This window comes from Dendronephthya gigantea, unplaced genomic scaffold, assembly GCF_004324835.1.
Source record: "Dendronephthya gigantea isolate DGI-Jeju-01 unplaced genomic scaffold, DenGig_1.0 000014F, whole genome shotgun sequence".
Classification (NCBI taxonomy): domain Eukaryota; kingdom Metazoa; phylum Cnidaria; class Anthozoa; order Malacalcyonacea; family Nephtheidae; genus Dendronephthya; species Dendronephthya gigantea.
The window spans coordinates 2,243,039-2,259,500 of record NW_021163024.1 but is presented as its reverse complement, the minus strand read 5'-3'; the positions used below and the strand labels follow the sequence as shown (position 1 = coordinate 2,259,500).

General features: G+C 36.3%; 3 protein-coding genes across 3 annotated transcripts; all 3 read right to left on the bottom strand.

Annotated features, from left to right (window-relative positions):
• Positions 1-201: 201 nt before the first annotated feature.
• On the bottom strand, positions 202-1,176 carry LOC114519754. Its single transcript, XM_028539924.1, has 2 exons — positions 892-1,176; positions 202-807 (listed from the first exon to the last, which is right to left on the bottom strand). The coding sequence occupies exons 1-2, from the start codon at positions 1,162-1,164 to the stop codon at positions 202-204; spliced, it is 879 nt and encodes a 292-aa protein (XP_028395725.1). The 5' UTR covers positions 1,165-1,176.
• Positions 1,177-2,599: 1,423 nt separating this feature from the next.
• On the bottom strand, positions 2,600-3,619 carry LOC114519753 (trace amine-associated receptor 9-like). The gene has a single exon (XM_028539923.1). It carries the CDS (start codon positions 3,617-3,619, stop codon positions 2,600-2,602), a length of 1,020 nt encoding a protein of 339 aa, XP_028395724.1.
• A 6,448-nt stretch (positions 3,620-10,067) lies between these two features.
• Positions 10,068-15,160, bottom strand: LOC114519752 (histamine H2 receptor-like). Its single transcript, XM_028539922.1, has 2 exons — positions 15,144-15,160; positions 10,068-11,067 (listed from the first exon to the last, which is right to left on the bottom strand). Exons 1-2 carry the CDS (start codon positions 15,158-15,160, stop codon positions 10,068-10,070), a joined length of 1,017 nt encoding a protein of 338 aa, XP_028395723.1.
• Positions 15,161-16,462: the final 1,302 nt, after the last annotated feature.

The following is a 16,462-nucleotide window of genomic DNA, read 5'->3' as shown; positions in this document are numbered from 1 at the left end:
AAGACTAGTAATGTTCGGGTGACTTTGCTCAAAGGCTGAGATTGGACTGTGCGGCGTTGGGCTAAACGTTTCCGTTATTAACTCTGTTGCAGAAGCCAAAGAGGCACGAACCGGGCCTTGCTTCAACGGTTGCTGAGCAAGTTGTTGGGAAGGAGCAATCATCTGCTGTTGTTTAGTGGTAGTCTTGTGATGATGTGGGCGCTAAAATAACCGCTGGTGAGACTGCTGCATGTACTCCATGGGCTGAGAGCCTCTCACCAACGGTGGCAGAGGCATGTTTATAGGCATGTTGCTGGGTTTCTGATAATGCTCAGAGAAGGATGGTGCTGATGCTCTAAATAAACAGAAGGGAATACTTGTAGTGGGGTGCAAATCATGAGGTGGTTGAGAAGGGATCCCTTGTTGGTTAACTTTGATAGATGGAGCCGCCATTGCACTTGGAAATTCATCATCGCTGTCCTCATCCATGAGTTCAGACAATAACCTATTAATGGAGGACCTTGCCTTCTTGTACTTGGACTTGGACATAGTCAAAAGGCTCTCTTTAACATAATTTGCAAAGACACTTCGTGCTGTAATGGGCTGTTGTTTGGCTTTGTAGATGTCTTTGAGGATGGTGCCAGACTCAGCAACTCTCTTCTGTAGAGTCTCAAGGACGTCACTCTCTGTGTCCTGAGGTCGCTTGTGGGACCTTCCAGCGGTAGATGATGGTATTGGAGTGACTTCATCTAAGACATCCTGCATATCAGCGCAGGCGCTCTCGGCAGCATTAAGATCTCCTCTGTGAAGCTGGATGGTTTCCTTCACCTAGAAAGACCAAAAATATCATGTGCAAATTGTCTCAAATTACTTGGTCATCATGTTGCTAAGGTAATATGGCTGTCTACTTACACTCTGCATGGGCTCCGGTCGGTGGCGAGTGACAGTCTTCAGGAAGGCAAACTTTGAGAGGATCCACTGTTCTCTCTCAGTCAGGTTTGGAGCACTATCCCCGCTTTTCTTCTTGTCAAGGCGCGTATGGGTGTCGCGCAACGATCTGAACCAGCCCTTGAGGATATCAACAGTCTTGTTCATCTGATGTGCTTGCTCTTCCCAGATCTTCTCTTTCTTGTCTTTCCGCCTATAATCTGTCATCTTCACATTCCACAGCACAGGATTGTCCATGATAAACTCCAGCATCAGCTCCCCTTCTGTGGCGCTGAGGTTGTAGGGGTTTTTCTTCGCCCTCTTCCTCTTATTTTTCTCCTTAATTATTGCTATCAGCCCGCCGGAAGGAGGTGAAGTCATCAATGGTTTCAGATGATAAAGCTGATGAATTATGGGATTCTTGGGAAGGTTGTGTTGGAGATTTTGAGAGCTCAGGAACATGTCGCGCATTATTCAAAGATGTCTCAGGAATAAGTGCATCATCATCAGGTGTTTCAACTACATCTGCAGGTGCAAAAACACGTTGTTCGTCAGCTTTGGCAACGGCTGATGATGGAGTCCTCTTTCCTTTTCTTCGTCCGCGGGTAGATGATGTCTTCTTATTTGCCATGGTGTCTTCTTCTTTTTTCACTGTAGGTTTGACATTTTCTCGAATGGAGCCGTGTGAAAATACTGCCGCTTATATACAATTAAAGTCTGTGAAACGCCAGTGGTGTACTTGACATGCGCATTCCAAACGCTTCTCGTAAGCTATTCATACGCTGGCATACGCCAGCGACAGGCTACTCATACGATACTCATACGTTTAATAAGTTAATTTTATCCAAAATGTCCTATTTTTACGGACTTTTTCGTGCGTATAAAAATGAATGAAATGATCTTTATACGCGACTCATACGTTCCTATCATACGCAACAGTGTGACAGGGCCTTAATGTTTGAAAAAATTATGTTTGATGTAATCTTTAATTTTTTTTAAACGTAAGTCTTAGTATAAATACATTTAGCGAAGAGCCACACGTGTCGATAGCTTAGCTGATAGTTAATAGGTTTTAAGACACGTCTTGAAGCGAGAAAATATGTGTATGATGTGAGCAGTGGCGTCGTCGGCATCGATAAATGGGATGGACATATTCACATATTCATGTTTACAGACCATTAAAACAATCAATTTGAAAGGAAATTAATCATGTAACACAAATATATGAATAAGTCCCCCGCCCACTTATCAAGCTGCCGACTCCACTGTGTGAGTGCTAGTAGTTTGCGGTTTATCATAACATTCACCAATAAAGTAGTATTTTGAAAAGCGGCCATATAGTACTGTATGGCTAAAACATGCATATATACAGTATATTATACAAAGCATAAAATTTAATTCAATTGCATACCTCAGTTTATCTATTACATTGTTTAAATGTCATATTTTTATGGCCTTTTCAGGCCGTTTGTACGGCTCCTGTTTCAAAATGCGACGTATAACCTAGGCCTAAGAAATCACCTCTTAACTTTTTTGCCCTGCAAGTGATGTGCATTAGAAAGCCCTCTAATTATCTCAGCAATGAATATATTCAGCAGCAGATTACGTTTTACGTTTGCCAGAAAAACGTCAACGATTATCTGTGAATAGATTTTATTACAAATATTATCGTTTTCCGATTTATTGTCTACAACTATTCACTTTCCTCCATGCTTCCGCGTTTACAACCAGCAACATATTTCATTGATATCCGCAAATCTCGTCTTAATATGCCGTAAATAATAAGATTTAGTACACAAGTACTGCAAGCAAAACATTCTAAAATACCCATGAGCACATAAAACTCTCTCGTTAACGTTGAATGGTGAAGCTCATAACTGACTGCGAAGAGGAATGGAAACCAACACAGGATAAAAGTGCCAACGATCAATGCAATATTCTTGAGAATCTTAAAATCTTTTTTCTGCGACCACGGTCGGTCGGGGGTTCTGACTGAGGTTGCAGCGATGACCCGGGCATGTGATCTTGCTATTAAAAACAGCTTGGCATATGCAGCAACGATGAATATTGACGGAATTGCGAAACAATAAAAAATTCGGACGTCGTTGAAAATGGCTTCATGATGACGATTGTTTTTGACGAGAAAGAATACTAATGATTGACTAATAGAGAAAAACCACACACCTGTAACTATTGCAATTGCTCTTCTTTTATTGATGTATTTTTCATAGTTCAATGGCTGTTTTATGTGCATATACCGATCAAGGGTTACACAACATAAGCTGAATATGGATGCCACTCCAATACATGGGAATAATAATGACGTAATGACATGGTTCTTGTTTTCATCAATACGTTCCATTATTCTTAAGGGAAGCGCAACAGTGGTCATTAAAAAATCTGCCACAGATAACGATACCATGAATGCATTTGGAACTGTTCGAAGTCGATTTCTAGAAAATATCGTGATCATGACCAACAGGTTTAACAAGATTCCACCAAAAATAAGAAAGGTATAGAAATAAGTATATCCAAGTATTGGAGGGGAATCTGATGAAGACGACGATGGGAATGATGATGTTGATGAGCTACCAGTCGGCACATCTGGAAAGGGAGATTCACAGTGCTCCAGTGCGATATTAAACTCCTCATCGTTCAGTGTGGTAGGATCTCTTCGGCAAATTTCTGTGATATTAAAACCTTTCGGACCCATATTGGACAAACAATCTTGTTTATACAGAAAAAATTCTATTATTAAAACTGTTCTCTATATATTTTCTGTTATTTAGAACAATCGAACGAGCACTTACCTTATCTTTCTTCTCCAAAATGTTGTCAGTAATAACATCCGTTTCCTTTTAGTATACCTGCGCAATCAGGAGTAATACCTTAAGAAGATATCTTCCAAGTCTACTGTAACATATTTGCCTTTGAACTACCGTTTAGTGTGAGAATTCCTATTTTAATGAAAACCAACATACACCTGCCTTACTCATTCGGCGAGCATATAATTACATTGCAAATTTACTATTCAGCGTACAGGTACTTGTGTATTTTTATTTTTCTGACCTTTACAGTAGTTCCGAAATGAATAATCACTTACAAATATGAGTCATTTTTAAAAAATATTCTTAAAACCAATTTTAATTTTATTAGAGTCTATTTATTTATAAGCATGAAATTGAAATGAACGCTGTTTCCCGCCATCATTAATTTACATAAAAACAAAGTTTCAACCACTTGAAACACTTAAAACTGTCTCAATATTTTTATGCTGCATTGTCTAAGCATGTTTAACGTCCTATATAGCTTAGGATCGAATAGTCCTCGAATATAATTAACGAATTTTGTTTGGGCTAGAAATATCCTCAAATTGCGTTAAAAGAAAATAACTACATCCTAAAAGAAAGGTAATTGTTAACAAGCCAGAAGGATATTTATATTTTTGCCTTATATTTACCTCTTCAATTAGTTCACAGTATTCTTTGATGTAATAAATTTTAAGGCGGCAAAAATTCAAGTCTTGCAAGCCTTTAAGCCAGCGGAAAACAAACATACATACATACAGGTCCTATTTGTGCTTACAGTTCCCAGTCGTTCATAATTCAATAATGACATACTTCGTATATGGACGCTAGACGCGTGATTAAGTTTTCAGAAGCAAATTATTCAATTCTTGAAAGAAATTCGGGAAGGGAACCGGACATGTCAAAACGTACTATTCTTCTATACTGAATTATCAAGAATTCATTACATGCATGATCCGGCAAACTTGATTTTTGAAAAGTGAAAAAACACGTCGTGTTGGCAGATTGCTTCCGGTGTGTGTCCGTGTGAAGTTTAAGAAACACAAATTTTGCAGTTTGCAAAGAAATCGAGGCGAAATCAAAAAGCTGCGGTTTATCATAACTTTCACCAATATACTATTATTTTGAAAAGCGGCCATAATACTGTATGGCTAAGTCTCAAAAATATAATTATGTTTAACACATTTATAGATATACGCTGAAACATGCATATCTACAGTATATATTATACAAAGCATAAAATTTAATTCAATTGTGTAATTAAAACGTTGACAAATTAAAGAATTCATTCAAAGATAATGAATTAACATACGGTTGAAATTAACGAACTAGGTTTTAATTTCATTCTATAACCGACCATCGCGTTTACCCCAATCGACAGTCAAGGTCGCGTTCTTTATCAGCATTTTATTTTGATGTCTATAATACAGGTTTCTGCATGTATATTTTCTATTTCGCCCAAAACGCAAAAATACAGTGTTATCATATCAGTACAATGTCATTAGTCACCATGGCATTCAAAAGTGCATGTATAACGACCGCTTTTTTAATATATATAACTTCTATATCATATACGATAAGTATGAATATATGATAATACTATACACCTTTGGAGTATTTTTTATCTACGCTGTGGATTAAAGTTTCCGGAAACGGCATAAAAATTGGCGTATAAAAACGCGGAAAATAGAGAAATGGAATTAACACATAGTCGTGGAAAAGTCGGCAAATTTTGCATAATTTTGTAATTACTAACAGAAGTGTGTTTCCGCAATTAACGCAGGTGTAAATAATTATAAAAAATTACAAACTTTCCTTGGCTATATACGCATTTTACAAACTTTCTCTACTTCTTTGTCTTAGAACTCCATGTCAAGTTTATTAACTCATCTAAGAACTACAGGTTCACTTATCCTTTTAATTTGACCGACTAATTTTGAAGTCAGAATATTTATAATAAGCAAATGTTTCCAAGGCTTTTAAACGCTTACAAATCGAATTATTCAGTGCCTAAATTACTTTTATACTCTCAGATAAATTCCTCCGCGTATGTCGAGCTCTTTGTATCTTATATAACATGCTTTAAAACGTTTAGAAAAGTGAATAATTAACCTATCTTTAGTTGTAATTGGTGTGATCTGTTATTCACAGGCAGATTTAAAGCGAAAATGAGACGAATAGCGACTAAGGGAGTACGTTGCCCAACAATAATCAGAAATTACGCGAAACACTTTTAAATCATAACCAAATACATATTAACGGTGGCCACACAAAGATGGTCGCCATTAGCCTTAATTATGTGTATACTAAGTGAAGTTAATGAGTTCACGGCAACCAGGTATATACATTCATCGTAATTGTCGCTACTCTGGTTTTATCAAATGAAAGTAATCACCACACAAAGATTAACGATGGATGTATATACTATGCAGTTACGCGATCCAGTGGTTTTTAGATCAGTGGTTAAGTTGCCCATCATTATCCGTTTTTCTAAACAAGGAAAACGGAAACAAGTGCTATAATGAGCCTATTTAAAATAAACAAATATAGTTAATATGCAGTGGCGTGGCCAGCCTGACAATTAATTTTCATCCTGCTATATACTGATGTTATTATCATAATTCATTTCTATAAAAATTCAGTGTTTTTACAGTAAATGAATATACCAAAACATTAACATAGCAGGATTCAATTTTCGGGCTGGCAACGTTACTCGAGAAATATGCTTTTACCTTTTCATTCCTCGAGAGGAGACCGGATGTTTCCGAGAATAGGATTTTTTAATCCTGTTTCATTCTAAAGTCTGAAATCTCAAAGCTCGAATCCTGAAGAAATGAGTTGAAAGCTAAACTTATAATCCTGCTGCATGCATGTTAGCAATTATGGTTAAGCTGAAATCCACGCGTGTTGATGGCTTCGATGATAATCAATAGCTTTTGGACATGCGTGGCGGTATAAAAAAGGTGTTTGATCTTTCGTCATATATGCGTGGACTGTTCGATCTATAATCTCAAGCATGTTTTTAAGAGGGGGCTCAGTTCCCCAACATAATCCTTAAAGATTACCAATTAAAGTCACAGTGTGATAAATCTAATGTCACACCCCCCACTCGGAAATAGGCCTAGGGGACTGAGATACGATACCGTGCGAAAAATATGCTCGTCAAATGGTACAAAAAAATATTTTTTGATTGGGAAATTTGAATTTGAGGTATAATATACGTATGTGTCATTCAGAATATTATAATTCTTAAATTTACTTTACTTATTTTCCGACTATTTATCACACTGTGATATTAACTTTACCTCACGCGACGTCTCGCGAGAACTACACGCAACCACTGAAAATAATGGCGGGAATGGTGTTGTTCTCTGTTTGAAATCAAGAAATTAACGATTCTGGCGAGAAAATTAACCGTATTCTCGACGAAAAAAAAACAGAGAATACAGAAAAGTTGACTATTGTTAAAATACGTTTTACTGTAATCTTTTCTTCTTCTTCTTCGAGTACTTTTACTGATTTATAGAAATAATTCTCCGATCCTTTGTACTGTATATGTTTAGCTATTCTACAAGCTCACAATACTTACTCACAATAATCCGTCAGGCAGATACAATAGCTTAAAAAGTTGGATATATAAATTGGCTAAGCTTAGACAAATTGATTTCACTGGTCCTAATAACACTGCCATATCGTGTTGCATTAAAGATAAAGCACCGTTTACACTTCCCTCAGTTTTATTGCACGGCTAAAATTGGCACCCGTACTCAATTTTTTTGGTGCTCATATTACCAATATAACCAGGGAGCAGCGTGGCAGCGTCTTCAAACGACTTAGCTCTTAATTTCAGGTCTTAATTTGGAGTGGAATTATACACACTTAAAATTCAAACCAGGAATATTTGATGGAAAAATTAGTCAACTATAGGTCCTCCGGTGGGAATCGAACGTATGCTATTGCGATGCCGGCATGCTCTTGCTGTGGAACCATTTTTCTTTTTTAACACCAAGCAATTTACTGAGATTTTCGAACGCGTGTGAGAATTGTGCTCTGTTCAACAGCCAGCGAGAGAAAGGGGACAACTCAGACCACGAGGAAATGTTGTAATGCAAAACCGCTGACTCACGCATGCGCATAATAGAGGATGTTTATGTGATAGAAGATGGCTCAGACCGGGGGAGCAATGAGACCGCCACACCGGTGCAACGCTCTTGCCAAAAATCTAGTTGCCTGAAGCGAGCGAGCGTAGCAGCAGTCTAATTTGTGCAGAGAGGGGGTTCTAAACTAAATTTTATTTAGCGCAAGGAATTGTGGTCGTGCGCGTTTTTTATGCGTAGAACACACGTTTTAAACTCGCTCATATACAGGATCTTAAAATTTTTGTTAAATTTCAAACCTTCTGTTCTATTTTGACTATTACAGGTAAGATATTTTCATCTTTCGTTCATATGTTACGTTTACAGTTGTTTACAATTCTAACTGGTATATTTATGAAACGCTAAAAGCATACAATCGATCACAGCTAGATTCATGCTGTATATATACGAACTATATAAATCATTCTAGAATATTAAGATGTACTATCCAATTTGCTAATTCGCTTTACTTTAGCAGTTGAGCTGTCAGAGCTGTGAAGCAAATCAAGTCTTACATACAGATGCTTTAAAGTCTTTTTTATCCATTGACATTTGTATTCTTTTGCTGATTTCCACATTTTGCATCAAATGATGTTTTAAGTGCGAGTCGCAGATAAAATATGCAATTGAATTGATCGTCTAAATTGCCTGACTGAATCGCTCAGATTCGTGAAACGTTTGACTTATTTAAAATTAGGTTACTGTAAGCATAGGCATATGTTTTTATTCCTATTTTACAATGAGCTAAATGTTTTTGTTATTTAGTGCTTTTACCGGATCTTCACGTGGTTTCTGATTACACGTCTTCTCGAGCGCGTTCAAAGTTCAAAGTATTAAGTGACGTTTTGTTACTCTTCACATGAAGTCAAACATTTACATGGACACAACAAAGACAAATAGCATATTTAAAAAACAAATATTCATGTTACCAAAAAATGTTCTATTTTGTTAAACATGTGCTAATGGGCCTGTATTTTCGCTTTGTTGTGGGGAAAATGTCGCTACGCGCGCAAAATTCTACCTAATATTACTATTAGTGTTAATACTCCTGTTGTGATTCGTATGTTAAAATATTTTTAAAACTAGCTGCTTCTAAAGACTTTGATTAAACGAGCTGCAACTCGCAAGACAGCATTGATATAGCATATATTGACCTAAATATTGACGTCATTGACAGTGTTCTCGCTAATAGGTGTTAATTCATGTACAGCCCCAGCGAGTTAACGCTCAATAGAGGTTCACTTTGCGTTTTTTAAACCTGCTATTGCTATTGGTTAAAACGGATTTAGTTTACTAACATTTCATATAACAATTCACTTGGACCCTAAAATGCTCGCAGCAATCTCTACCTTGCAGGTAACCTAGTACTATATAATAGACTTCGCTTTCTTTTGATTTCTACTCAATAATGCACGTGAATAACTTTGTTGTACAATTTTACTAGCCGTCTAAGCCAAGGTCATTTAATAAGTTTATGGTGATCACGTTAGCAGAACTAATTAACAATTAGACAACGAGGCGGAGTTGTCTATGAGCGAATAGTCAACGAGGCGAAGCCGAGTTGACTATTTGCTCATAGACAACGAGGCCGAGTTGTCTAATTGTTTTAGTATAAACTATAACATTAATTTACAACTAGGAAACACAATACAAAAATATTGAAACTGAAATTTATTTCGTATATTAAAGGGAAGAAAATATTTTAATTGTTGTTCGCGTAAAATGTTTTAAAATTCAGTTTAAATATAAAAATTCAATTGAGTATACGTTATTTTTATGTATTTTCTTACCCTTAAAAATTGCAATTCCGTATTTTGTTGCTTTTTTTGTTTTTTCTGGTACGGAATTGTCCAACAAGTCGTCCAAAAAATCTTCAGATACTTCGGCGAAACGCGAATTTTCCGCCATTGTTTTGAATTTTGCTACTAGTAGGCTATCACTAATAGCCTACTAGTAGCGTAGCCAATCAGAACGCAGGAAAAGTGATAGCCTATTAGTCAGTTTATACTAATTGACTATAGTCCGAAATTGCGGTAGAGACTGGTGACAATGAATCAAGAGACCGCTTTTCGGATGTAGCTAAACACAAGCCTTTTCCCAAAATCAATGTATGGTCAATATCACTACTTTCTCTGTCCTTAACCATGAATTGTAGGGCGAGAGCTTCCTCCAAAGCAGAGCTGATGAAAGCCTCTAAGAAAAGTCTGCTGATTACAGTTTAGTTTAGTTCAATTTCTTCAACGCTTTCTCGTTGACGAATATCTCTTCTGAAAAGACCGCACGTGATAGGATTTATCACACACGTACTCATCAAGATGCATTCTGAGATATCCTTAAACAAACAAAAGCTTTTGCTCAGTTCGGACTTTTCATGGTGGAGTTCGTAACACACAGCGAAAAGGAATGGAAACCAGCACACGATGAATGTTCCGACAAGGAACACAACAATGGTGAGTAATTTCGTATCCTGTCTCAGTGGCAACGGGTGGGAATGAGGTATACTCGTTGATGTTACAGCAATATGGCGTGAATGTCTTTTGGCTATCACGAACAATTTCGCGTAAACGACACAATTAAGTATTGCCGGTAATGCAAAACAGAGAATACCGCGAACATCGTTGTAAATTGCTTTCTTGTACCTATCACTTTCGTGAATCAAGAAGTATATGCACGATTGAAGAATGGAGAAGATCCAACAACTTGCAATCAAAACAGCAGCTCGCGACTTATTCATGTATCCATCATAGTCCATAGCGTGCATTATATTCAGATACCGATCTAAGGTTAAACAACTCAGACTGAATATGGTGATTGCTCCAATGCATGGGTATATTATTCGCATTTCGACGAAACTTTTCGAGAGAAAACGTTCGTTTATCCTCACGGGAATAATCACAGTTGCCAACAAGAAGTCTCCTAAAGACAATGAGACGATGAATGTATTTGTTACTGTTCGCCATCGATTTCGGGAAAATGTCGTGACCAGAACCAGGAGGTTTAACACGACTCCACCAAAAATAAGTACGGCGTAGACGGCGATAAATTCCGGCGAAGTTGGTTTGTCTAGATTTTCGAATTCATAATAATAATGTTCTGATTTATCGCAGTGACCCGCAAGGAAGTAATCAAATTCCTCTTCAGCTAAAAGAGAGAGATTCTTTTGACTTTTTTTAATGCTTCTGTGATATTCAATGCCATTATACACTTCGTTAAAAATCCTACAAAAAAGATTAATATCATTACTTAAAACATATCGTTGCTCGTATTCATTAATAATATTCTGTTCAGTAGAAAAGACAGTTTTTCATAAAACACTGATGTGATTTCATGTCTTATCGTATACAACGAAGTTTCAAATACATAGAAAAAGAAGACGATTAAACTAAAGCCTTGTTTCCACGCCCCTCGAACTTAATAATATGTAAGAAAAATTAGTTCTTTATGAGCAAAAATATATTGGGTTGTGAATGCCATTTGCACAGCACAACGAAAAAATATGCGTTTATTTAGGCTTTATTAACTTCCGATCCGCAACTTAGATCTGGAGTAGGTTTGGCTTTCATGACGTCCACCTGCGATAAACTTTACTGAAAAAACAGAGGAAAAACCCTTTCTGCGTGCATGACTGTATTAACACATGCTACACATAACAACAAAAAATCAAGGAAAAATCGATGAAAAATCGTGTTTAAGCTCAGACTGCAGCAAAAGAGTCTTCACAAAGTAAAAAAATATCCCGTGATCCCCCGGACCGACGTTATAATCATGCATTTCAATATTCCCGCCTACCGAGAGTTATAAACTGTATTTAAACTATCAGTAATATAAATAGACAATTCGATTTATCACCTGTAACTATTATGAATATATTCATCATAGGAAACTTTCAGATACTTCTTCCTGAGTATATTCTTGTCTACACCGGGTGTCCTAAAAACGTTCTCCTGTTTGATTGATAAAAATTTTTTAACCAGCGGAGCCTTTAATTGAAATAAATTTCATTAGATAGAGGGAATGCATGTGAACTTAGATATTGGTATGAATTGCAGTTGTATTTTACCTAAAAGTCACAAAGATATTTGTGTTGAAAGTTTGTGAATTTATAGCCGGATGTGTATAAATTATGCAAATAACGGGACAAGCACTGCACGCATATAAGAAACATTTGGCCATCATCCTAACTTATATTTTAATAAATTATTGTAATAAATTGCAGTGGTATAACATTAATAATGCAACAGTTTGTTATTTGTGTCTACTTTTACTGTAAATAGTTACTGTAAATATATACTGTATATATAGATACTGTAAATTTTTTCACAGTGTTTTTGCATATTTTTTAGCCATTTGGGCACAAAAAAAACACACCTGTTACGTAGCCAGCCTGACGATTTGTCCCTCTATACTAATATTTTGGGGTTCAATGGCAGTGGAAACAATAAATTTCTAAAGAAATGAATAGCAAGGCGAAATCGTCACTCGTCAGGCTGGCTACGATATACAGATCACAAGAATAACATAATATATAAAAAAATAGATATAAAAAAGTTAATCCTTGCTCTAAGTTTATAGAGGATCTAACTAATGGAAGTTGTTTCATTTCCATAACTTTACTCGATAAAAAGCTATTTTGAATTACACCGCAGTACTTTTTGGGGGATACCCAGCATAAAGTTTGTATTTAGACGAATAAATAAAAAAAAACACCTGCTAGTCCTGTTTCCCAATTTTCATCGCGACGAAGTCTTTATAGAAGCGTTTTTTTATTACCATATAGGCAGCAAAATAGCGAATGGTTTTATTTGAAATAAAAATACACATTTTGATGAAATTGACTCATTATATGTCGTTTGTTTGGCATGCCAACGTTGCTACTTGTCTATAATTTACATGCTAATAAGCGTGACTGTGTAAGTATTATATAGTACTGTATATTATTATCCGTCTAAAATAAATGCCGCACGCTGATTGGTTGATTACCGGTCCGGAAAAAGTCATCTTGCCCGCTCAAGAAATTCAACTTGCCCGCTCGTGAAAACATTCATTATAGAAATAAAAAAATAAAAGCCAAATATAATAAATCCCTTATTTATGTCGTTTACTCGGTCTGTGCGGGAAAGTATTGCCTTCGTCCCTTTCCCTGTCCCACAACCCAAGCCATGCATACATCCATCCAACTTGGAATCCAAAGCGTTAATCAGCTTGAATGTGAGAGATCGATTTTACGTATTTATCATTGCAAATGTATACATTCTTAACATATCAAATGTCGAAGTGCCACACAACTCATCTCATCGTCGTCATGAACATTCTTACAATGCAAGAAATAAGTATAGTTAAAAATACGTAGGTATATTATCCGCGTCAAGTACTTTTGGTTATTAGGAACCTACGCCAACAATACTCTGTAAGATTTCTATGTTGTTGAACATGATTTGCAGGATAAATTTGGAATTGCAACACAGGTAATAATACCCTTGAGGGGCATATATAAAAACCTAAGAATGTAAAACACGGAATGGTAAACACGGAGAACATTTTAAACACGGAAAACATTGTAATGTTAATTCATTTTTTTTACGAATGATAAACACGGAGAACATTTTTGTTGCAACTCCAAATTTATTTTGGAGTAAATCATGTTCAACAATATAGAAATCCTACAGAGTATTGTTGGCGTAGGTTCCTAATAACCAAAAGTACTTGGCGCGGATAATATACCTATGTATTTTTAACTATACTTATTCTCTGCATTGTAAGAATGTTCATGACGACGATAAGATGAATTGAGTTGTGTGGCACTTGGACATTTGATATGTTAAGAATGTACATTCGAACTGATAAATACGTAAAATCGATCTTTTACATTCAAGCTGATTAACGCTTTGGATAGATATGTGGCCTGGGTTGTGTGTGTGTGTTCCTTTCTCCTTTTAAACCACCTCCTAGGGTCCCAAGGCCTAGGCACTCTTAATGTGTTAGCTGCATGGGGAGGAAAAGAGACAAATTTACAATCTAGGTTTGAATATGCCCGTCAAGGGTAAGTATGGTAAACACGGAGAACATATAATTACTAGAGAATGCATTATTTTGCATGTCAAAATGTCACAAGCACGTTACCTTAATTTATGCAGAAAAAATTCTATTAATAAAACTGTTCTCTATGTTGTCAGTAATATCATCCGTTTCCTTTTAGTATACTTGCACGAACAGGAGTAATACCTTTAGAAGATATCTTGCAAGTTTGCTGTAACATCTGTGCCTTTGAACTACCGTGTGAATTCGTATTTTAATGAAAAACCAACATACACCTGCCTTACTTTTTCGGCGGGCATAGAATTACAGGCTAAATTTATTATTCAGTGTGCGTACAGGTACTTATATATTTTTATTTTTTGACCATTAAAGTGGTACCGAAATGATTAATCACTTACAAATATGAGTCATTTTTAAAGAATATTCTTAAAACGAATTTTAGTGGTATTAGAGTTTATTTACTTATAAGCATGAAATTGAAATGAACGTTGTCTCCCCGACATGATTTACATAAAAATAAAGTTCAACCACTTGAAACACTTACAATTATCTCATTATTTATATGATGCATTGTCTCAGCATGTTTAATGTCCAATATACCCCTTAAGAATATAGCTTAGGATCGAATAGTCCTCGAATATAATTAACGAATTTTGTTTGGGTTAGAAATATCCTCAAATTGCGTTAAAAGAAAATAACTATATCCTAAAAGAAAGGTAATTGCTAACAAGCCAGAAGGATATTTATATTTTTGCCTTATATTTACCTCTTCAATTAGTTCACAGTATTCTTTTTTCCCTGGTTTCTAACCTCCCAGAATTTGCAATTCAAAAAGACAGGTGAAAGTTTCTGCTTTTAATGAGAGAAGACGCACGTATGGAGACAGCCCTCGATGCATGCATATATGTGCACTCATAACGTTTCGATAAGGAAATTTTGGTGGCGTTGCAGATAAAGGTTTCACAATAAGATGCAATCTAGAGATTTTAGATGCTTATGAATAAACAAGGCGTTTAGTTGGCTTCCTGCAGCGGAGCTTAACCGTTTACCGCATGCTAAAGAGAAGGCAACCTGAAGAAAATTGACCTAAAAATAGACCAGTGTTGCATGATTACGCTCAAATAAGCGCGTCAAAGGTCGAAACTGTCCATCTCACACTTACTTTGATGTGATAAATTTTAAGGCGGCAAAAATTTAAGTCTTGCATGCCTTTAAACCAGCGGAAAACAAATATACATTAGGTCCTATTTGTGCTTACGGTTCCCAGTCGTTCATAATTCAATAATGACATACTTTGTATGGACACTAGACGTGATTAAGTTTCAGAAGAAAATGATTCAATTCCGGAAGGAAATTCGGGAAGGGAACCGGACATATGTCAAAACGTACTATCTTTCTACAATGATCAAACTTGTTTTTTGAAAAGTGAAAAAACACGTCGTGTTGGCAGATTTCTTCCGGTGTGTCAGTGTGAAGAGATCGAGGCGAAATCAAAAAGCTGCGGTTTATCATAACATTCACCAATGCAGTAGTATTTTGAAAACGGCCATAGTACTGTATGGCTAAGTTTCAAAAATATAATTATGTTGAACACATTTATACATATACGCTGAAGCATATATACAGTATATTATACAAAGCATAAAATTTAATTCAATTGTGCAATTAAAACGTTGACAAATTAAAGAATTCATTCAAAGATAATAAATTAACATACGGTTGAAATTAACGAACTGGGTTTTGATTTCATTCTATAGCTATCCAACGCGTATACCCCAATCGACAGTCAAAATACAAGGGGTCGCACTCTCTATCAGCATTTTATTTTGATGTCTATAATAGACTGTAATAGACTGTAATAGACTGTAATAGACTGTAATAGACGTTACAGACCTCGTGGTCGTGTGTAGACGTGTACTTTGGGCTCCGCTGAAAATATTGTGAATTCGCCAAGTAATTGCTGCTGTTAAAAAATTTCTAACTACAATTGGCTTAGTACATATTACGGTTTTAATTTGCCTACACCATGGCGAGTATAAATCAAAGCGAATCTTCGACTCAACCGACTATCAACAATCAACTCGTAGTCGAGGGATCAAAAATCAAATGGAATGGCTCCTTCGAAGATCTGAAAGCTTTTACCGAGCTGCGCTTGGGTTTAGGAGGCAACTGGACATCACCTGGTGGATCAACTAAGCTCTTTAGCAGCGATGAAATAACAATAAAATACTCGAAGAAATCGTTAGTATTGTCATTCGAAGGCGAAGCCTCTCTGAAAATCAAAGACCTAGTCAGAGACATATATCTAACTAATAAGGCAGCATCTGAACACATAGCGGACGGTGAACCCTTGACCAAAACGAGAGAGACTGTGGAAAGCGATAGCGAATTACTCGAATCACAAACAGGCGGCGAAGCCATTGCAAAACATCAAAGCTCAAAGATCGGGAATTTGCATTTCATCTCGGAGTCAACAGACAGTAATTTGCATACAAACTCACGAGACTGTAACCTGAACACTGATAAGATACAGCTAAATGATCAAAACTACACAAGTAATTTAAATAGTACAAACTT